Source organism: Carassius auratus, chromosome 36 (genome assembly GCF_003368295.1).
Source record: "Carassius auratus strain Wakin chromosome 36, ASM336829v1, whole genome shotgun sequence".
In the NCBI taxonomy this organism is placed as follows: Eukaryota; Metazoa; Chordata; class Actinopteri; order Cypriniformes; family Cyprinidae; genus Carassius; species Carassius auratus.
Window position 1 is genome coordinate 20,428,791 of NC_039278.1, and position 22,500 is coordinate 20,451,290.

Genomic DNA, 22,500 nt, shown 5'->3' on the forward strand with positions numbered 1-22,500 from the left:
TGAGTGTCATGTTGCAACTAGGACAAAATTCTCACCCCAAAACTATTTTAGGGGTCAGATGAATAAACATAAGCAGTTATCCAAGGTGTTAACCAGTCTTACTTTTCAATTCAGATTAGATTATTTTTGCAACTGATAAAAAAAAAAAAAAAGAGTTTATGCAACCGGCCACAGATGTATTTTTAATATAATGCACGAGTCATATGAGCTGCTATGATAGGGTGTGTTATTGTGCTCACCGAACTGTTGTTGCGAGTGAAAGTGGAGCATGTTTGGTTGAGTTTCTCTGGCTAAAGTATTGAGTTATCACAAAAAACGCTGCATTTACTCGCAATACTGTCGAGTTACCAAGAAAAGCTTTGCATTCTCATGCAAAGACCCGAGAAAGTTTGCATTGGCTCACAAAAGCATTTATTCTTCCCTCCCATCTCATATAATCTCTAACACTTAAGTTTATCAATCGAACGCTTAGTTTCTCAGAAGAGTGTAAAGTTTTGCAGGTGAACTCTACATTTTGCATTCTCTCTTAAAAGTATTGCATGTGTGTGTTCTCTAACAAAACTTTCTAGTGAATAAAATATGCTGTAAGCACTGTAATGCTGTTTTGCAAACTTTAGTATTCTGTAACAACGTAACAACGTTTAAAAAACATTAGACAGGCGTTCCATTAAAGATGACTGATGAGTTTGTTTGTTCAGGACTTTGTGTGTTAGCTGGGATAATGTTCCCCTGTGAATCACTCAGATGTAGTATTTCTCCCACACTGTATGATTTCCAAGTTTTTTAGAAGATCCCGATATGACATCAATGTCCCTGTAGGGTCTCTGTACCAATCTGAAGAAACGAGTGTGCTGCTTTTCTTCTTTTGTTTAGATATCCAACCCACATGGCCCACGGCAGCGATCAGTACACGTCTCTAAACTGTCCGAGGAGAATGACGAAACCAGGAGTGAAGAGTTTGAGTCAGGACCTTCACAAACTGTTCCACAACCATCCAACATCTTCCACGGATGGAGCAGCATCACACCGTGAGCTACACTCAGCCCTCTCTGTCTGCGTTCTACACCCATCAGACACCCTTCCCCAGCTGGGACGGTCCCGTCAGGGCGGGTTCACCCCACAGCCTGCCCTCCTTCCTCCCGTCTGCCATGTACCACGTGCTTTCAGAGGACGGCTCGTTTTTGTCCAGCAGGCCGCACTCTCTTCCAGGCAGCTGTAGTCCGAGTCTGGAGAGTCTGGAGTATCCTAGATCCCTGCGCTCGTTTTCTCCATCAGCGAGCATGTACCACCACCCCTCGTACCCTGAGACTTACCTGCGGCCGCCGTGCCCCCCGCCGCCTCACATGATTCCCCTCCATCACTGCAGCTCCAGAGCCGGACATCAGCCGCCCTACAGACCCTCAGGTGTGTCACGATCAAACATTTGGGATTGGGATGATTACATTTTTTTTTTTTTTTAATTCTAACGTCATGAAAACGTTATGTTCAGAGAACATTCTGATAAAAAAAAAAAAAACATTTGTGTGTGTGTTATATGAGTGTTAAGGGAACATTCCATTGGAAAAGTTAGGCGATGTTACATTCTCTGAACATTCTAAAATTAGTAACAACGTTTAAACAATGTTCCGACTGAAATGTTCCGTTCACCATGTATAAATGCTGTTCTTTTGAACTTTCTATTCATCTGTGAATCTTGAAAAATGTATTGTATCACAGTTTCCACAGAAATATGAAGCAGCACGACTGTTTTCAACATTGAAAATATTCTGAAATGTTTCTTGAGCAGTAAATCAGTATATTTTAATGATTTCTGAAGATCATGTGACACTGAAGACTGGAGTGAAGATGCTGAAAATTCAGCACAGCATCACAGAAATAAATTATATTTTAACAGTGATTCACATAGAAAACAGCTGTTTTAAATGATAATAATATTTTATCATTTTTGCTGTGTTTTATTATCAAATAAGTCCAGCTTTGATGAGTAAAAGAGACTTTTAAAAAAAAACCATGACAAATATTACTGACCCCAAACCTTTGAACACTAGTGTACTTCAGATAGACGAAAAATTATAATTTAATTAAAAAAAAAGTTTATAGATTATTTAAATAATATATAATATTTAATATTTAAATAAACATTTCGATTTCTGGATGGTTTACAAAAAAGAAAAAAAAAAGAAAATTGAAATGAAAGAAAATTTAATAAAAAGAATAAAAAAACATGCTTCAATAACATAAAATGTATTTTTCGAACAAAAAAAGATCTTAAACCGAAAGTGCAAGTTGTCCAAGTACATAAAAAGGGACAAAACCAACACAAAATAACTATAATTTGCATTTGCACGTGACAAATTGTCCTGTTGCGTTTGGTCACTTGACATTACCAGATCTGATGCAAGGCATCTAAACACACTAATTCTGATTTAAGCACAAATATTTATGTACAAAAAACAGCCTGGATCTCAGCCTGCAGGTGAGACACAATCTACTCGTAAGAGTTCAAACTCAACCACAGTCTCTCAGAATCACTGCTGGCCTATATGTGCTTATTTTATATTCTGAATCAGCATTTTTTATTTATTTCACAGGCCTGACGCAGTACAGACACATGGACACACGCTTCTCTGAAAAGTGAGTCTCGTAACGTCAAATTACAACACTGACTCTCACATGGTCCAGAAACAAAAGACCTTTGTCGTTCAAATCAGAGTCAATCTGGAAAAGAAAGAGCCATTTATGCTGAAAAAAATAAAGCTTGCTAATGTTTTAGTAATCTATGATCTGCTCATGTACTGTGTCTTCAGTGGAAATGCATCTGTGAACTCCAGACAGGCCAGTCAGTGTGTCACACACCTGCCACAGGAACAGAGTGAGTACTACTTCCTGTCCACATGTCAACACGACATTCAGTAACATAGATAACATCGCCGGAAATAAATGTTTCCATTAAAGGGATAGTTCACCCAAAAATGAAAATAACCCCGTGATTTACTCACCCTCAATTTATCCTCTCTTTTAGACGAATACGATCTGAGTTATATAAAAAAAATGTCCTGGCTCTTCCGAGCTTTTAATAGCAGTGAATGGGTGTAAAAAGTCCAAAAGAAGTCCAATAAAGTGCATCCATCCATCATAAAAAGTGCCTCACCTGTTGAAAATCGATGCATTTTTGTATGAAAGATATACATGTTTTATATCTTTATAAACCATAATCTGTATCAGAAGCTGTGAAATTAACCTCTAATCTGAACATTGCGTTCATAATCTCAACAGACATACCTGTGATTGGTTGTAATGTGCTACGTTGCAAGAAAATAAATAAAAACATGTAAGGAAACTTTATTCTATGTGCTTAGATCTGAATGTAATTCCATTAATTGATAGTTTTATTTAAATCCAGCTGTGATGGATTTCATTTAATTAAACCCGTCGTTCATTTCTGGATAATAATTATTATAAGGTCCTTTCATGCAACGGAAAGAATAGAGTGCAAAGTTTTTATATGTAGCACATGTTTCGTTTTGAGACGGTTTGACCTCTTTTTACACGCGTCGCGTGTTTTTTCTCCACACAGGGAAAGTTTTTGTCACGTATGAAGCCGACAGTGAAGAGCACTTGAAGGAGATCATTAAGTTCGTGTCTTTGCTGAGGAACAACGGCTTTGACACGCATGTAAAGCCATCATTTTATACTTTTGGGTTTGATTTCAATGTAGTTTTGTGGGTTTGGATTGATTCTTGCGTCTTCGTGCACAGATTGATGTTTTCGAGCAGCAGCTGAACAGCATCAGTAAGATTGACTGCATGGAGCGATATCTCAATGAGGTAAACACGCAGAGACAGGAAGTGATGTCATTATCATAATCTGAACAGCAACAGTTACAGCATCTCTCTCTCTCTCTCTCTCTCTCCCTGTAGAAAGATTACCTGATCATCATCATCATCAGCCTGAGGTATTACGAGACCATATCAGGCATGAATATCAGCGTGGAGGGCGACGAGAGGACCTCAAACACCGTGTACATCCACAAACAGGTCCCAAAATAAACCAAACTACTATTATTATTATTATTATTTTTAATTATTTTGCTTATCCCAGTTTAGTTTAGGAAATACTGAATAGATTAAATGATTTAAATAACTTTAATATGAGCATGCAATGTGATAATTTAATAAGTTTAAAAATGCATCGAACACAAAAACATTGTAATGCATTAAAATAATAATCATATCGTGTATTATTAATAATAAATAATAATTAATAATAAAAATAATACTTTTACTAATCCCAATAGAGTTTAGCATGTACATGCCATCTGATATTTTAGTAAGAATCAAAATACCTTTTTTACAAACATTTATTGAATGCATTAAAATAATAATAATTATTATTATTACGTGTATTATTTTAATGAATACTACAAATACTAATAATACTTTTTTTATTTCCAATATAGATTAGCATGAATATGCAATGTGTAAAATGTGTAATTAGAATAAAAAATACAATGCACACAGAAATATAATATGCCATAATAACAATAATCATAATTAATAGTAATATTGTTTTTATTATTAATAATACTTTTGCTAATTCCAATAGAGTTAAGCATGAGCATGCATATGATATTTTAATAAGCATAAAAAGCATTGCACACACAAATGCAGAATTAAAATACATAATGATCAATATTATTATTGCTGATTCCAATAAAGTTTAGTGTGACAATGCAATATTTTAATATTAAATGCATTAAAATAATCATTAAACACATTGCATTCTGGGATTGCATAGTCAATACAAGCATAATAATATAATTGCGAGGGTTCGGTTAAGTTGCTCTGGTTCCGTTTGTTAAATTCTAGTGTAAAAACACATTTGTGATGCTGTTGATCTGTTTTATTTCCTCCATCAGCTGCAGAGTGAATTCATTCAGAACGGTTGCAGGAACTACAGGTTCATTCCTATTCTGTTCCCGGGGGCTAAAAAGGTTTGTGAAGTTCAGCACGCTGCAGTTTACCCTTAAGCATTTCAGCGAATCAAAGCATGTTTGTGAACTTGTCACAGCTCTGAACGGGTTCAACGAGTCCGATATTCTCTACACCTCACAGAGCAATGCACTGAACCATAGAATCATGATTAATGAAGCAAAATGCCAATATAATTTCTTCTCGTTCTCAGTGTTACGTTCCCACCTGGCTGCAAAACACGCACGTCTACAGCTGGCCGAAAGATCGGGACGATATTCTGCGCAGGTTAATGCGTGTGGAGAAATACAACCCTCCTCCCATCGGCCCTCTGCCGACCATCGTCTCCATTCCTCTTTAGAGATCACCTACTACTTGACTAATGACCGAGAACCAACACCAGCCACCATTAACATCTGCGTTTCCACTTATTTGATCAACTACTGAAAGTTAAAGGAATTGGTTCAGCCAAAAATGCTGGAAATGTGCTCATTCTCAAGCCAAAACTTGCTAAAATACAAGTCCATAATCCATAATAACACTTCCTCCAGTGAAAAATTGCATCTTTTGATGTTAAAATCCAGCCACATGTTTGTTTCTGAGCTGTTTTGGACTGCGCAGATTTCTCTCCTGATTCAGACCAGATCACTTTTTCACTGTAGGAAGTGTTATTATAGATTATAGACTCTTAATTAGCGTCTGAATGCTGGATTTGTTTCAGCTTCTGTCTTTTCCAGATGTTAACTGATGGACTGGATTACTTGTGGATTATTGTAATGTTTGGACTCTCATTTTGACGGCACCCATTCACATCCATTGGAGAGCAAGTATGCTGATTTTCTCCAAATCTGATGAAGAAACTAACTCATCTAGTGAGGTCATGTGACAACAACATAGCATGAAATGTTCATCATTTTCCGTATACTTTTTGAAGAAGCTTTTTACACTTTAAGTATTTGTGAATGGAAAAAGCAGATCTGATACATTTGAGTTGAACTGTGACGTGTAAAAGTTACTGTAAAAAGAAACACAGTAGCAGATTATGCTCACTTATATTTGATATTTTGGTACTTCATCAGTCTTCTGCTTTGAAAACTTAAATATATGCACATTTATTTATAGTGTTACAGTTCTCAATTTTTTAATTTGTAATAGTTTTTCCTGTGAAGAGAGAGTTTTCTAAGTTTTATCTTTGAAACCATATGTATTTTTCATCGTAGTCTCTGAAATTATTTCATGAAATAAAGAATATAATTTAATAAATAATGCAAAAATACATCATTACTAAATATTAATAATTTATTTAAAAAAATTACTTACTGTCTTTCAAGTTTTATATTTTGAGCTGTTTACCATTTTCAAAGTACTTCATAAAAATATTTTATGAATTAAAGAAATATATCTAATAAAATAAGCAATAATATGCCATTTAATAATACGTTTCATTTAAAAATTAACTCAGCATCTTACAATATTTATTTTTAGAATTTTTATTGTACTTTCTAAAAATATTTTATGAATTAAATAATAATATCTAAATAAATTATATAATAATACATCATAATTTATTAATTATTAAGCTGTCTATTGTTTTCAAAGAGCTAAATATAAATATTTTACGAATTAAATAATTATATCTAATAAAGTAATGAAATAATATGCCATTATTCTTTTTCTATAGAAAAAATAACCCACTGTCTTTCAAGATCTATCTTTTGAGTTGTTAAATTTTTGTATTGTACTTTCTAAAAATATTTAATGAATTAAATAATTAAATCTAATGAAATACTACAATAATACGTCATAATTTATCATTCATATTTCAAACCAAAAAACCTTTTTTGATCTGTATATTATTTTAATTGTACTTTCTGAAAATGTTTTATTTGAATTAAATCGTATAAAATAATGCACATTGTTATCACTACTGACAGTAATGCATGTAAAATATAAACATGACAGCAGTAAAAAACAGTTTATCTTCACGCCGTCCGCTTTTGGCCACATTTACTAACAGATCAGAGAGTGAAGTCTAGTTAAACATGATGGATTGGGGATCCTGGCTCATCATTTGTGCCATCCTGTGTCTCAGAACATCCTTCTTAGTAATGATTCCCAGCAAATGTCTGACGTGAGACAGAGAGAAGAGGTTTTAGTCATCAGACGTTTAACCAAACCTCTGATTAGCTGATTAGACACAGTCCTCTTATCACATCCGTTTGCCTGATTTGACTCGTTAAAATGAAGTCTACTCCATTTATGTGTAAAACCAGACTACATTTAAACAGGTCAAATCAATGTTAAATCAGCATTAAATAATATATAATAAGTTATTTTATACACAGAAAGCATATTATATGCAAGGAAAGTCTCTAATGTCTGAATAGTCATTCAGTGTAAGAGATATTTATGTAAACTATTTTATAAACTTACTAAAATATATCAAAGAAAAGTGATCAAACTGAATTTGATTGTATTTTTAAATTATTAAACCTGGTGGTTTGAAGGATAAAAGCCAATGATTTCAAATGATAATTAATTAGTATTTTAAAGCTGTACTAACGATTCTTGATTTTTTTTATTTATTTTTTTATTTATTTTTACGATGAATGACATTTGTCTGTTAATCATAGTACTGGTCATATTTTTTTAATTAAATAAATAAAACAGGACACATTCTAATATATTCCTATATATGAAGTGCATACACTATCATACAAAAGTTTGGGGGAGAAGAATTTTGAATGTTTTGAATTTTGTAAAAATTGTATGAATTTAACTCAGCTGTTTTCCATGTGATTATACTTTAAACTATAATTTATTTCTGTGATGCTCCGCTGTATTTTCAGCATCATTCCTCCAGTCTTTAGTGTCACATGATCTTCAGAAATCAGAATAATATGATGATTCACTGCTCAAAAAACATTTCTGATTATTATCAATGTTGAAAACAGTTGCACAATATTTCTGTGTAAACTGTGATACATTTTATCGTTCAGGATTCACAGATGAACAGAATGTTCAAATGAACAGCATTTATTTGAAATAGAAATTGCTACATTATATTTTACAGCATTTATCAACCTTTGTTAATATAAGATAATAAAAATGGTCATGTTCATGTTAATTCACAGATACAACTTTAGCTTTTAATAATGTATTGAGATCAACGTGAATAGTTTAATTAATGCTGTGTAAGTTTTGTTCATGTTAATACAGTGAACTAACATTAACAAATTAAACATTATAGTAAAGTGCTACAAAAAAAATCTCACTAACCCCTAACTTTCAAACAGTAGTGTATACAATAAATTCATAAATATATAATATATAAAATTTATTTTATATAAATAAAACATTGTCAAATTAAATAACTAGTTAACATATAAACATAACACTGGTAAGTTTTGTGCTCAGTAGCCCCGCCCACAGTGAGATCTCATTGGCCATTGCCTCGCATATATTAAACCAACTTATAAAGCAGAGAGTTCCGCTCCTTTATTCCGATTGGCTGAGCCGCGTTCCAATCTGTTTACATTTGATATTGACTTAGAAACATTGGCGATTAATTTTTCTACACTATACATCATAACGTTTCATTTCCTGGTTTAAATAGCTTTTCAATGTCCCTCTCAGGAAAATCACATAAAGCCTAATGAATCGTGCGCTGCTGAAAAGCGAGAGCTGAAATTGTTCTAAGTCCAGATTTACAGAGACAAACATATCTGCAATTTTCCTTTTCAAACTGTTCAGTTTTCAAGAAACAGTACAAGCAGCACCGTGAATTAGGAAAGCGAGTCTGTGCCGTGAATCGAACTCTCGCCTAATGAGTATGGCGCGTGTTTCGTGCCAAAAGCGGAGGACGCGCCATAAACGTGCGCGTGTTTGCGAGCGCCCGGCGTGCGTGAATGCTGCTGTTGTTTGCGTCACTGTGTTCCGAGAGGGATCAGAGCTTCTGCCCACCCGTCCCGGGATGACTCGTGGGCACTAATGCAGCTGTCAGAGCTGTGTACTGACTAGTAGAGCGAGAGGAGGAGGAGAGCTGTGGTCATGGACTCTGGATTATGGACTCTGGAGCTGCTGGGTGTGTTTTTCTCGCTGACCGCTGGCTTGTGTTCTCTGGTTACCCTCATGTTGCCGCGTTGGCTCACACTCTCCACCGAGCTTCTGCCCACTGAGAGCTTCCAGCTGGGACTGTGGGAAACCTGTGTGGTTCAGGATCTCGGAGTGACTGAGTGCCGGCCATATGATAGTCTGCTGGGTCTCCCGTCGGACATCCGTCTGGCCCGAATCCTGATGTGCACCACGCTGGTGACTGGTTTAATCAGTCTGTTATTTGCCATCCCGGGCATCTACCTGGTGAACAGCTGCAGACGCACAGAGAACTTTGAAGCCAAAAGGACCTTGAAGATGCTTGGGGGGATCTTCAGCGTCGTCACGGGCATCATTGGTCTTGTGCCCGTCTCGTATGTGGCACATCTGACAGTCCTACGGTTCTTCGATGAGAGCGTGCCGAACGTGGTTCCTCGCTGGGAGTTCGGAGATGCGCTTTTCTTTGGCTGGACGGCAGGGGGGTTGCATTTGGTGGCTGGTTTCTTGCTGGTTACTTCATGCTTGGTTTTGCAAGACGAAACATGTTCGCTTCACCAATCTATAGCGCTAAACAGAACTCGTCCAGAACAATCTCCACGCAGGAGGACAGAATATGTGTGAGATTATTGATATGCACAGTTTTGCTTCTACTAATGTTTTGCGTTTTGCACTGAAATGATCAGATATATTCGAAGACTGTACATATAATGCTGCTGTTTAGACTTAATTTTGATTATAAATCATTTTCGTGAATCATTTTATAAGCTCAAACCCAAATCTGCACGTGAATGTGATTCTAATGAAAACACACACTACTAATTGTGAAAATTATGCAAACTTTCCGAGAAAGTGCAACTTAGACTTTTATGACTACAAAGTCATATATGAGAGACAATATTATGCTAATTATCCAAATGTTACTGGAAAACCAGATGCAAGTGTGTTTTTATATTTAAACAAAGAGTGGTTGAATGAGAGAAATATGTTATTATTTTACCTTGCGTTCTCTGAAGTGTCAAAGTACCAAAGTTGATGATCAATTAATAAATCAGCTGAATGTTCGTATCTCTCATGTGATGTATGAAGGTGCAAGTGATTTTTCAGATTTTTGTTTTTTTTTGTGCTTGTGAAATGTCAACAGTTTCCGTTTCACAATAATATGTTTTCGTATTTATTCAGGTTTGTGCAATTAGCTTTTATTTTCAATGGTAAAAAACAGTAAATTGAAAACAATATTTTAAATGAATAATAAAATAGTTTTAGTGGGTTTCAAATGCTTTTTGCATTGAATTTAGCATTTTTCTGACACACGTTTGTTTACATTGATCAATGGCTTTGAAATGGTAATCTGAAAATGTTATTTCCAAGTGTAAATCTAAAACCGTGTTCCTCTCAGACTTTTAAACTCCCTTCCATTTCCTAACATTATATATATATATATATATATATATATATATATATATATATATATGTGTGTGTGTGTGTGTGTGTACCTACTTAACCATATTTTAGGGACAGATTTTAGGATTTGTACCCAAAAGTGAGTTAAACCTGACAAAATCTCCAAAACCTTAATTTGGCAACACATCCACATTTGTAAAACTGGTATATAAATATAGTAAACAATTCTTTTTTTTATTAAAAAAATGCAGAAAGTATTTTTAGATGTAGGGTGATCGAATATACAGTTTGTAGAGTATAAAAACATTCATGCCTATGGGATGTCCCCATTAAAGTTTAGAGTGTGTGTATGTGTGTGTATAAAACTGTGCTGCCAAAAAGCAAATGCTTAAAGTTTTGAGCTCACTAAATATCAAAAAAAAAAAAAATTCAAAAAGTTTTCACTCAAATATGTTTCCTTTTTATTCAAATGTGTGCAAATTCTTAGTTTAAATAATACATATTAATGGGAATATTGATTGTAAGCATCATAAATTAAGAAATAATATTTAACATAATGCTTTGTCTAAGACCACTGGTGAAATGCTTTATTTATTTATTTAATATTTTTTAAATTCAATAACCTAATACTTTTTAATTCAGCTTTTCCTTTTCTATTTTTCATGTTAACTTTATTTAAATTTAGTGAGGTTTTTCTTCTTAATTTTACATCATGTTTGTTTACACGCTTAAAACTTTATTTCCAAGTTTAAATACATTTAAATTTTAAATTAAATTTAAATTCAGTGTGTTCCTCAGACTTTTCAACTCCCTTGCATATATTTACATTATATTTAAAAAGTAAAACAAATCACATATTATGAACTGAAAAGCAAGAGCTGAAACTGTTTTAAGTCATGATTTACAAAGACAAACAGATCTAAAATAGACAGTATCACGATGAAATGTGCAGTAATATAAATACTTGTTGGATGTGCCAGTTAATAATGTTTTTTAGTTTACAGTATAACTTAAAAAGAAACAGTGTGTAACACATGTTCTTTGGTGGAAGTGGGACTTTTAGTAATTTTAATTGCAACAAAATTGCATTACGTAAAACAATAGTTACAAGAGATATCTATTGACTTTGAAAAGTGTGTGATCTCTGAAGTGTCGTGATGGATCGGAGCCCATAAAAGCACAATGTTCTTCATGAGGAATGTGTCTTTGATCATGAACTTTCTAAATCCCTTTAGCTTCTCATCTGAAGTGTTCCGGGTTCATGCTGTCAAATCAAAGTTCTCTTTGTTGTCTTTCCACAATGGTCTCATTATAATTTTGTATGCTAATCTTCCCATCTTTACATACAAAGGTTTGTTCACTATCAGGAGCGCATGGTGCCAACGGCTTCCTGCCCACTTCCTTTATGATAATCAGCCATATGGATAAAAATACTCCCTCATGTCCTGATTAAAAAATTACCATTGCGAATAATATTTATATTTATGTTTGAGATTTATGTGTTTGAACTGCATATACATTTTCCATTCATTTGGATTTTACAGTTTGAACATAAACAAATGAACATAACGTGACGCATTTTATTTTATTTTTTTCAGTCAAGAAACAGGTCAGATTTCTGCACTCAACAACAAAAAAATCATGGCATAGTTTATGTAAGTATATGCATCTATTTAACTTATTAAATAATCAAATTTTCAAAATGCATTTATTCAAAATGCCTAGAATCAGCATAAATCAATTCAGTTTTGGAACAAGCAATATTCAGTTATTTAAAATGTATGAAGTTGAAACAAATGTATTTGATGCTAAATATATTAACCTGCTTAAATCACAGTATTATTTCTGAATGGAAGCCCATTTCTGCCATGGAATACAAAAAAGGGAATTGCAATTTTTCTCACGATTAAGCAATATCCCACAACTCTGAGAAAAAAATCCTGAGAATTGCAAGAGGACAAAATTTGAGAATTGTGAGAAATAAACTCAGGATTATTATTTAGTTTCTGAACTATGAAAGCCTGCATCTGCCACAGAATGAAAAAATAAAATAAAATAAAAAAGGTAATTATTATCTCACAATTTTTACGACTTCTTGCAGTTTACATCTCAAAATTCTGACTTTACAACTGCATTATATAAACTCACAATTATGAGAAACAAAAGTATACATTTTGAGAAATAAACTTGCATTGGCAAAAAAAAAAGTTGGAACTGAGAGATAAAAAGTTGCATCCAAAACTGTGAGATATAAACTTTCAAATGACTTAGAATTGACAATAATGTGAACCCAAAATCACAAGAAAAAGTTTTTTAATTGTTTTATCCTGCGGTGGAAACACTGAACACAAATCTGTGTATACTGAGCTTGTATTTGGTCCTGCTTTAGGACGTAAGAGAGGCCTTTTGTTCTGCTGCAGTCAGTCTTGGCACAATGTGGAGCTCAGAGAGAACTGCTTTGGCACAGACTGTACTTCCAGCCTAACAATTAGTGCAGTGATCGTCTGGAGAGCGCTTCACGTGCCCTGCCACTGCCATCCTCCGCTCCAGTTCACATGAGCCGGGTCTCCGGGGGTCGAGATGTGAGATCCACACCTACAGCCGTGGACCCAAGCCAGAGACTCAGTGACGCAAGTTCAGTCCACTTCCTGCTACATTACTGTTTCCAGACTCAAGGATGTTTAATCAGGTGTCAGGAGATCCACCAGAGTGCATGTAAACCCTAATCAAACACACCTAAACGAGCTAATTAAGCACAAATTTGCACCCTATCCTTCCCAAAAGAAGTGAAGATTATGTTAAAGTACAATTAGTGCATGCCACAGTACTTTAACATTTCAGTGTGCATTTGTGCATGGTTTTATGGGCCAAAATTACCCATGATACCTTGCACAACTAAAGCAGTTTGTGACAATTCTCTTTAACTTGTTTAAAGAATAAAGTTTGAGGTTATGAATATTTACATTAGCAGTCAAAATTTTGGATTTGGAAATGTGTAAATGAAAGAAGTCTCTTCTGCTCATCAAAACTGCATTTATTTGATCGAAAAATATAGTAAAAATTATGAAATAAGTTGTAAGAAAAAGTGTTTTTGATTGCAATATATATTAAAATGTAATGTATTCCTGTGATCAAAGCTGAATTTTCAGCATCATTACTCCATTCTTCAGTGTCACATGATCCTTCAGAAATCAATATGCTGATTTGCTCAAGTTTGATCAATTACAACCCCAATTTCAGAGAATTTGGGATATTTAATAAAAGGCAATCAAATCAGTAATAAAATCCAAATAAATGCAGCCTTGATGAGCAGAAAATACTTTTTTTTTTTCAAAAACATAAAAAAAAACATTTGATCAGGAGTGTACATGCTAAAGATGATTAATAGAGGCCTGCAGCATTAAAACTCAGTTTAACCTCAAGGTAAATGTGACCCTGGAGCACAAAACCAGTTAAGTGTTAATTTATTTAAAAGAGATTCATACATCATCTTTATAAGCTGAATAAATACTCTTTCCATTGATGCATGGTTTATTAGGATAGTACAATATTTGTCTGAGATACAATTATTTGAAAACCTGGAATCTGAGGGTGCAAAAAAAAAATCTGATTTTGAGAAAATCATCTTTAAAGCTGTACAAATTATGTTCTTACCAATGCATATTACAAATCAAAAATTACGTTTTGATATATTGACAGTAGGAAATTTACAAAATATCTTCATGGAACATGATCTTTACTTAATATCCTAATGATTTTGGCATAAAAGAAAAATCAATAATTTACATACAGTGTATTGTTGATTATTGCTACAAATATACACCAGAGACTTAAGCCTTAAGGTTTTGTGCTCCAGGGTCACAAATGTCCTTACAGTAATAATATACTGTCAATAGTGTGTACTTGCTTATCACTATTGTAGTACATACTCTTAGAGCTAAATAACTTGATAGATAGAAGCATAAAAATGTAATCTGATCTTTCAGTTTATATCCATGTGAAGCTTCTTACCCAATTACTGTTTAATAAAGCTAAAATAAAACATGCACTGTCCTTGCAGGATCAAACAGAAAAAGATAAAGGAGATAATCCCTTTAATACCTTCATTGACCTAATCATCAGGATTACAGTCTGTCTCATAATTCCCTGTCCAAACCTTTATCTTCTTCCTCAGTAATGAAGCATTTCAGTCACTTCTGCTCCGAACTTTTAACCAGATAACAGACTGATCTCAATCTCCTCATATGTTTTACTTTCTCAAATGTTCAATAACATCAAGTGTCTCAAACTTAAAACGTAATAAAAAAAAGCCTATTTACCTATATACCTAAAATATATCTAAATCTATATCAAACAGAGCATGCCGCTATCAACGCCAAGGTCATAACTTCGATTCAGTTAAACCATGAACTTATTAAAATAATGCAAAGCCACTTTGGATAAAAGCATCAGCCAAATGCATGAATGTCTAAAGTATATTTTTATAATAACTATGTGAATTTTGTCAAATTTGTCTGTGTCTGATAACAAAATTTTTCGGTATACAGCAACAGCACTGTGAACAATGACAGACACTTTTAACAATTCAAATAAATTAAATTTATTTATTACATTTAATTTATTAAATTTAAAAAAGCACAAAATACAATGGCAAATAACAAAAAAGCAAGAAAATAAAGAAAAGGGAAAAAAGAACAAATTATTTATTTTTTGGAAAATACAGTTCAATTAGAATGTAAACAGGTGAAATAAATTATATATATACATATATCCACCTATTTCAACTTTTAAACAGGTTCAGTTGCTGTCTTAAATTTTTAAGAATAATCAATCGTATTCAAGGTGTATACAAGTTATATGTACATCTACAACTATTGATAATATGTTTTTTTGGCATGCAAAATTCCACTTAAATTTATCTTAAGTTAATACAATGTCAAATGTGCATTATTTTCCAAATGCTCACAGTATTGTTTAATTAATTACCGATTACAAATTATATACAGAAAGTGTTGTTAGGAACAATCTTTCGGATCACACAATGTTTTCCAATACTTTTAGACGATTTTGATAAAACTCATAAGGAAGCATTTTCCATTCTTTCTCAACTTGATCAACTCAATTGTTCCTGTGATACATTGTATTTATTTAGATTCTTTGATGAATAGAATGTTAAAAACAGCATTTATTTAAAATAGAATCTCGAGAATAAAATCTCATAATATTACAAATGAGTTTGTCACTTTTGATCAATTTAATATGTGATTAATTAAAATACAAATTCTTCTCTCAGCATTTCTTAATCTTCAACTTCAAACTTCCTGTTGTTTAGAAAACTTCTGTAAATAAGCTTGTGAATATGTTTCTGTGAATGATTAACCACGGCTCATGATCACTGTCAGCATCATAAAATCAAACAATGAGGAATCAGTCTCCTCATATTGGAAATATAGTGACTCATAAAGTTCATAAATCATGAATGTGGGTGAGGTTTCAGAACGAGTCATTAAATAATTAATTATAGACCATGATATTCTTGTTTACAGAAAAATATTGATGAATCACTTCCTTACATCAAGTGTGATATCAGACAGACAAATGAATTGTAACCCATTCATAACTACTGTATATATTTTTATTCCAATTTATTGCAGGAGAAGTGCACTGCAAGTATGTTTATGAACAGTACATCTAAAAAAACAAAAACAATTCTGGTTAACAGGTTCATATTTTAGATAAAAGTAGAGATATTCTGAACCCCCCTTTCATGAGTAAAACAGCTTTCAATTTGGATCTAGCTAAGAATAAGCAGATCGAACTTTCAATCAATAGCACCGTTAGCTTTCAGCTGCTAAACAAATTAGCTAGACGTACATACAGGTAGAAAAAAAGTCTAAAGATCCTTTAAAAAAACAAGAGAAAGTTTAATACAGCAGCACATCCCTGAAAACGAGAGCCGATTCAAGCATGAATTCACTAACATGCTACATTAAAGATAACTGGAGTCAATGAGAAGCTCAGAACTGATATATGAATGATTTTGTGTTGATAAATCTATTCAGTGCACACAAGCAGATATTGGTCTAGTCTAGTTTCCAACAAAAGTTAACATATAGTTAACTTAACGTTATTCAGTCCAGTGTTCTGTTTAGGGTCCTATGCATTAATATAGTTCAGTTCAGCATTTTCTGGTCAAGCGGCAGACTTTCCTTCAGACATTTGAGCTGCTCTTCACCCAGCTTGATCTTATCCTCCAGTTTACGCTGCTCAATGATGAGCGCTGACTTCATTTTGACGAAGTGCTGGTAGTCTGCGAGACGCTCTTCGCTGAGGTGACTGGCCAGAATCTCATAAACCAGACGTTCCCTTCGGTCCAAGTTCTCCTTCAGCTCTTTGGCGTCTTCGTGCTGGCGTATCAGCAGTTTGCGTTTTTCTGTCAAAGTGTGCTGGAAGTACAACACAAGTATAGTTTACTGTACTAAACATACATTTGAAAACATGGCCACGATTTATTAAAACGAAGGAAGGAATTAGTATTATGTGGCAAAGATTTACTAAAATATGGGAACAAATTAGTACAACGTGGCTACGATTTGTTAAAAACCAAGGAATTAATATTACAACGTTCTGTAGCAACAATTTACTAAAACGAAAACTTGAATTAGCACAACATGGCCACAATTTACTAAAACGAAGGAACAAATTAGTACAACATGGCTTTGATTTGTTAAAAATCAAGGAATGAATTATTACAATGTGGCCACAATTCACTAAATTGAGGGAATTAATTATTACAACATAGCAACAATTTACTAAAACGAAAACACAAATTAACACAAAAACTCACTAAAACGAAGGAACATGCCCCCAATTTACTAAAACAAAGGAACAAATTACTATTACACAGCTACGATTTGTTAAAACGAGGGACCGAATTATTAAAACGTAGCAACAATTTACTAAAACGAAAACACAAATTAGCACATTGTGGCTACGATTTACTAAAACGAATTAACGAATTAGTACAAAGTGACTAAAATTCAATAAATCAAGGGAATTAATTAGTATTATGTGGCTATGATTTGCTCAAATATGGGAAGAAATGAATAAAAAGTTGCCAGGATTTGCTCAAATTAGATAGCGGAGTAGTAAAACGTAGCAATAATTTAGTCAAACGAAAACACGAATTAGCACAATGTGGACACAATTTACTACAACAAGGAAACAAGTTAGTACAAGGTGACTAAATTCACTATATTCACAAATTACATATACTTTGTGGAAACAATTTGCTAAAATATGGGTACAAATTAGTAAAAGGTTGCCAAGATTTACTGAATCAAGGGAACAAATTAGTACTATCTAACGACTCACTAAAACGAGGAAAAGAAAAGTACAGCTAAAGAAAATTACTTCACATCCATCTCATTTATACCTTCTCGTCTGCTAACGCTCCCTCCTCCAGGTTGTCCAGGGCGTTTTCCACTCGGGCCAGTCGACCGGACAGAGAAAGCAACAGACTGACCACTTTGTCCAGGTCGCCCACGAACATGCGAAACTTCTCCAGCTCGTTGGGTTTGCAGACAGTCTGTACAGTGGCTTCCACTTCCTCTCCCAGAACGTTATTGTCCTGCACGTCTTCCTGAAGGCTTTCACGAGCCTCTCGAAGCACATGCAGCTTCTTACTTAAACTGTCGATCAACTCTTGCTACAGAGACACAGAAATGACAACGACACACTTAAAAAATTTTAAACATCTATTTACATCTATACAATCAAACATTTATACAGTCCAGACAGAATAAATTATTAATGCAGGGCTGCTTAACTGAATAAACTGAAATATTTTCACAATTAACAGATTTATGCAGATTTAAGCAGTGAGAATAAATGCATTATGAGAATCTTTATTTAAATAAAAATAAAATAAATACAAATTATTATATACTACGCCATGATTTCAAGCTTTTTAAAGATACTTTTCAATATTTTATTTTTCATATACAGTTATATATAGAATACAACCTGCACTGAAATCTAAATTGTGTAAATTTATGGTAGTTGAAAGTAATAACCAAGCCAAAAAAAAGAAAGAAATGTGCATAAACATCCTACCTTCTTGTTTGACAGATCATAATCAAGTTCATCCTCTGAATCCTGTTCTTCCATGTGCTCCTGCATGTCCTTCATCTTTATGAGCAGTTCTGCCTTAGGTGCAGATGTGCTATAATATGATGAACTGCTCATTAACGACACTGATGATGCCAAATTGTCCTCTACCCTGCAAAAAAAATTATAAATAAAAAAAATATCCTTATATAATTACAGTTTAATGATTCTCAAACATTAAACACAGTCACAGATTTAAAGGCAAATACATTGTACTTGCTATGTGTGTGTTTATCAGTAGTGGGCAGTAGTGTACAGTTTTCAGTCTAAAGCTTTCACTTGTGTCATATGAATAAGACTTCTGATCTAATGCTTAATGACTCAATTATTTAAGTCAATACTACTTTAGGACCATTCTTCACATTAAGTACATTTATTACCATAATTCTCATTACCAAAAATGCCAAATAATGTCATCTACACAATGTGAAGGCGGGGACATGTTTTTGTGAAATTCTCAGGCAGTGTACCTCTGCTGTGTATTTTTGGGAGACATCTGTTTGGAGGCGGCTTTCCTCCTCTGCTGCGCTCCCTCCAGGAGCTGCTCCCCCTGTGGAAATATTCCCTCCATCAGATCCATGGTAGTCTTCATCTTACTCTGATCCAAGATGTCCACAAGACTCTTGTCTTTCCCCATGATATCTCTGGCTAGCTCCTCTCGTTTCAGGTCCTCATCTGAGTGTTCGCCCACACTATTGCTCCTCACCCACTCTTTATTGTCTAGTACCATCTCTCGTTCTGCATTTCTACTGGGATCCAGACTGGTGTAGGCAATAAACGGCGACTTAGATTGCTCTGGAGAATCTAGATTTTTTATCTGGGAAATTTTAGGAACCTCAGAACCTCCAGATGATTCACCATGCAGCAGATAGTTTTGGTTTTCTCTCTCTGAACCGTTTTCTGTACAGACGATCTGTATGGGAACCTTTCGCCCAGCAGTGTTTGGCTCTGGTGTTCCCTCCATCTTACTACTGTAATAAGGGATAGAAATTAGCAATCATGATCCACCTTAAAATAGCAAAATATGGGCAGATTCATAGTCTATAGCCTATTGTCCTATAAGTATCCAAAACTCTACTTACCTGCATGGATCCTTTTTCTGCACAGTTGGAGGTGGCTCATCTGTGAGCCTCTGTGGAGAGAACTGAGGAGAAGGAGAACGTGTTCTGCTGGCTGAGGTAACCATCAGGTCAATGTTCTGCTTGGAAGAAGTCGAGGAATGATCTAAAAGATGTAGTGTGTGTGATGACATCCCCTCTGTGTCTGATCTCCTATTGTCCTCTGAGGTTGGGAATTTGTCTCTCTCAAGATGTCCTGATGGACATAGTCCTTGAGTTAGTTCAGGAGAAAGGGTCTGAACTTTAACTTCCTGGGAGGCTCTGAAAGGGCATGTGGTTTCTGGCTGTTCGGGTTGGGCGGACTGCTGCGGTTCAGGACTTTTGTTTTTAGGAAACAGTTGCTCTGACATGGGAACCTGGAGCTGATGTGAGAAGAATGGTGGTGGATACCTGGCAAGTCTGGGATTCTGGTTGGAGGAAAGAGGTGCCACATCACTTTCCAGACCATGCAGTGTGATGGACTCTAGAGGTTTGGAGATGCTGAGCGGACCATGGTCTCTTTCAGATACACTGTGTTGTTTAAATTACAATAAAACACACTAATTATCAGTCTGTACATTAGCAAATCACTGGAAATATGACCAATTCAAAACAAGACAAGAAATCCTAACCTAGTGATACGGGCCTCCTGTTGGTCCTTGGGTTCAGGCAGAGATTCAACAGATTTTCTGGGTGGCAGAGGGATTTTCTGAAATAAATAAGGATCTATTTATACAGATGCCAAAGACTCTTCTACCTGAAGGACAGACTAGCCCTTCTTAAAGATTATACTACCCATCTTGATTAATTATGCCAGCAGCAAACTCTTTATAACTATTACCAATCAATACAATCTCTCAATCATCTGCTTCTGCAGAGAAAACAAGGTGTATATAATGAAATGTAGACCCTGGTGAATTACCAATTGCATGAAGGTGACATCTGGGCACCAAAGACATTATCAGTATCATGACTAAACAAAGAATCTCCTTACCTGTCCGTAGAAGTCAGCAGAAGGAGAGGAACGGGATCTTTCATGAACACACACTGTGCTGTTGGATTCCTCCAAGCCTGAGTCCAGGATGTTTTCAGCTGAATGATATCTGCCTGTTGCTCTTTTTTCCACTGGCTTCTTCTGCATTTTCCATGTGGCTTCATATTCTGCAAATGTACCGAGTCGTTGTTGCTCCTCTGTATTAAGGTCAGAATGGCTTGATTTACTTTGTTTTAAGGGAGCTAGATGGATGTTTTCGCTGTCTCCAATTAATTGAGTATTTTTCTCATCAGTTGGACTGAGCAGGGATTGCTTTGGAATGGGTTTTTGGACAACTGGTTTGAAGGAACCTTTGAAGAACTTATATTGGTCCGCAAAGGACCCAGCTGCCTTATCCTCAACTCCTACTTTATTGATCTTGTCTGGTTCGGAGAATGAATGTATCTTTTTATCCGTGGGAAACCTTTTACGGCCCCCAATGCGGGTGACTTGACCATAAACTGGCCCAGGTTTTTTAGGAAGTTGATCTGGCGCAGGTTCATTCCCAGGAAGCTCCAAGTCCCGTCTCATAAACGATGTGGCCTTCAGAACTTTGGCTTGGGCTTCCTTCAGATGATCCTTGTATGTGTTGGTGAAGGAACCATCAGAAGAAGATGTGGAGGTCTCAGTGGACTTCCAGATGTCAGAGTCCTCCTCAACTTCACTTGAGCAGGTCAAGGTAGCTGCACTCCTGCTTTTCTGAAGCTGGGCCTTCTTCTGTTGGATCTCGTTGAGTAGAGTTGTGGCATAGCGATCACTCCGTCTTCCCTGTTTGCCACCGATAGCATCAGTTGATTCTTGACCACCTCCTTTGGCCGTTACTGATTTTTCTGCCATCTTCTTGCTTTCCTGGACCAAAGAGTGCAACATGGGTGTCTTGTGTGGACAGATCTTGTAATCCTGCTTGCTGATCCACGGATTGTCCTGGTGGTAAGTGGAAACAGAGTTCTTTTGCTCCATCTGGGGTTTTGGTACATGTCTGGAAGGCTGCGGTTTCAATCCATCTTTCTTCTTTAGAATCTCTCTGTCCCCGGAGCTGGACTTTGAAGTCAGATGATTTGGTAATGGGGACGTAGTTTGAGATGAAGGAGGACTGATAGCCTGTTTGCTGTAACCATTGGTGCGCTTGTTCTCAGGTACACTGAGGTACGGCTGGGGATACTTCGTCTTCACAACCTTTTGAGAACCGACAAAGCTTCTGTCCGTGGCACCTTGAGTGGTTCCAGTTTCAGACTTCCGTTCATCTTGCATCCGACCCTGTGTAGGTGATTCCAGGAATGGCTGCTGGGCAGTGATGCAGTAGTAACGGAAATGAGCCTGGCCCTCATGATTAGGATCAAATGCCATGGAGGTTCTGGCTTGGTTTCTCCTGCCAGTGTTGGTGGGCAGATCTTGAAGGCTTCGGTAGTAGCTCCCAATGCCCTGGTTCTTTGCTGAACATGTAGCATTGGGGTACACAGAAAAGGTACTTTCATCGCTGTGCTGTCTCTGATGCTGAGGTTCATATGCAAACGGGTTCTGGCCTTGTCTAACATCAGTGCTTGACTTGGAAAAGAGTTTGGTAGGGTTTAGCTGGTTTGGGTAGTCCTCAACCGAAAGATACGGCTGAAGAAAGTCCTTTTTTGAAGGTGGGTTGTAGCTGTGTCTCGCTTCATGCCCATCCAACTGTCGGTCCACAGCTCTGCAGTAAGGTTTCTGTGGTGGATACACAGAATGTCCTTCAGGGAATGATCCCACC

At 35.5% G+C, this 22,500-nt stretch overlaps 3 protein-coding genes and 1 pseudogene across 4 annotated transcripts in view; 2 read left to right on the plus strand and 2 right to left on the minus strand.

The window, feature by feature from the left end:
• Positions 1 to 270, minus strand: part of LOC113055663 (heterogeneous nuclear ribonucleoprotein L-like) — a 6,374-nt pseudogene extending 6,104 nt beyond the window's left edge.
• A 715-nt stretch (positions 271 to 985) lies between these two features.
• LOC113055601 (adapter protein CIKS-like) lies at positions 986 to 5,547 on the plus strand. The gene is made up of 8 exons (XM_026222025.1): positions 986 to 1,404; positions 2,592 to 2,634; positions 2,808 to 2,872; positions 3,578 to 3,675; positions 3,759 to 3,827; positions 3,921 to 4,037; positions 4,919 to 4,993; positions 5,185 to 5,547. The coding sequence occupies exons 1-8, from the start codon at positions 1,011 to 1,013 to the stop codon at positions 5,329 to 5,331; spliced, it is 1,008 nt and encodes a 335-aa protein (XP_026077810.1). The 5' UTR covers positions 986 to 1,010; the 3' UTR covers positions 5,332 to 5,547.
• A 3,374-nt stretch (positions 5,548 to 8,921) lies between these two features.
• Positions 8,922 to 10,124, plus strand: LOC113055604 (putative claudin-24). The gene has a single exon (XM_026222029.1). It carries the CDS (start codon positions 9,021 to 9,023, stop codon positions 9,681 to 9,683), a length of 663 nt encoding a protein of 220 aa, XP_026077814.1. The 5' UTR covers positions 8,922 to 9,020; the 3' UTR covers positions 9,684 to 10,124.
• Positions 10,125 to 15,960: 5,836 nt separating this feature from the next.
• The window catches only part of LOC113055588 (protein Shroom2-like), an 18,596-nt gene continuing 12,056 nt past the window's right edge, over positions 15,961 to 22,500 (minus strand). The window contains exons 4-10 of one of the 2 annotated variants that reach the window (XM_026221990.1): positions 20,724 to 22,500; positions 20,362 to 20,438; positions 19,715 to 20,260; positions 19,103 to 19,603; positions 18,579 to 18,744; positions 17,899 to 18,171; positions 15,961 to 16,909 (exon numbers count right to left, since the gene is read on the minus strand). The exon at positions 20,724 to 22,500 is cut by the window's right edge and continues 525 nt beyond it. In XM_026221990.1, the coding sequence (XP_026077775.1) occupies positions 16,637 to 16,909; positions 17,899 to 18,171; positions 18,579 to 18,744; positions 19,103 to 19,603; positions 19,715 to 20,260; positions 20,362 to 20,438; positions 20,724 to 22,500 (3,613 nt within the window). In that variant the 3' untranslated portion in view covers positions 15,961 to 16,636. The remainder of the gene's footprint in view (positions 16,910 to 17,898; positions 18,172 to 18,578; positions 18,745 to 19,102; positions 19,604 to 19,714; positions 20,261 to 20,361; positions 20,439 to 20,723) is intronic. The other variant, XM_026221991.1, reaches the window with a different exon arrangement.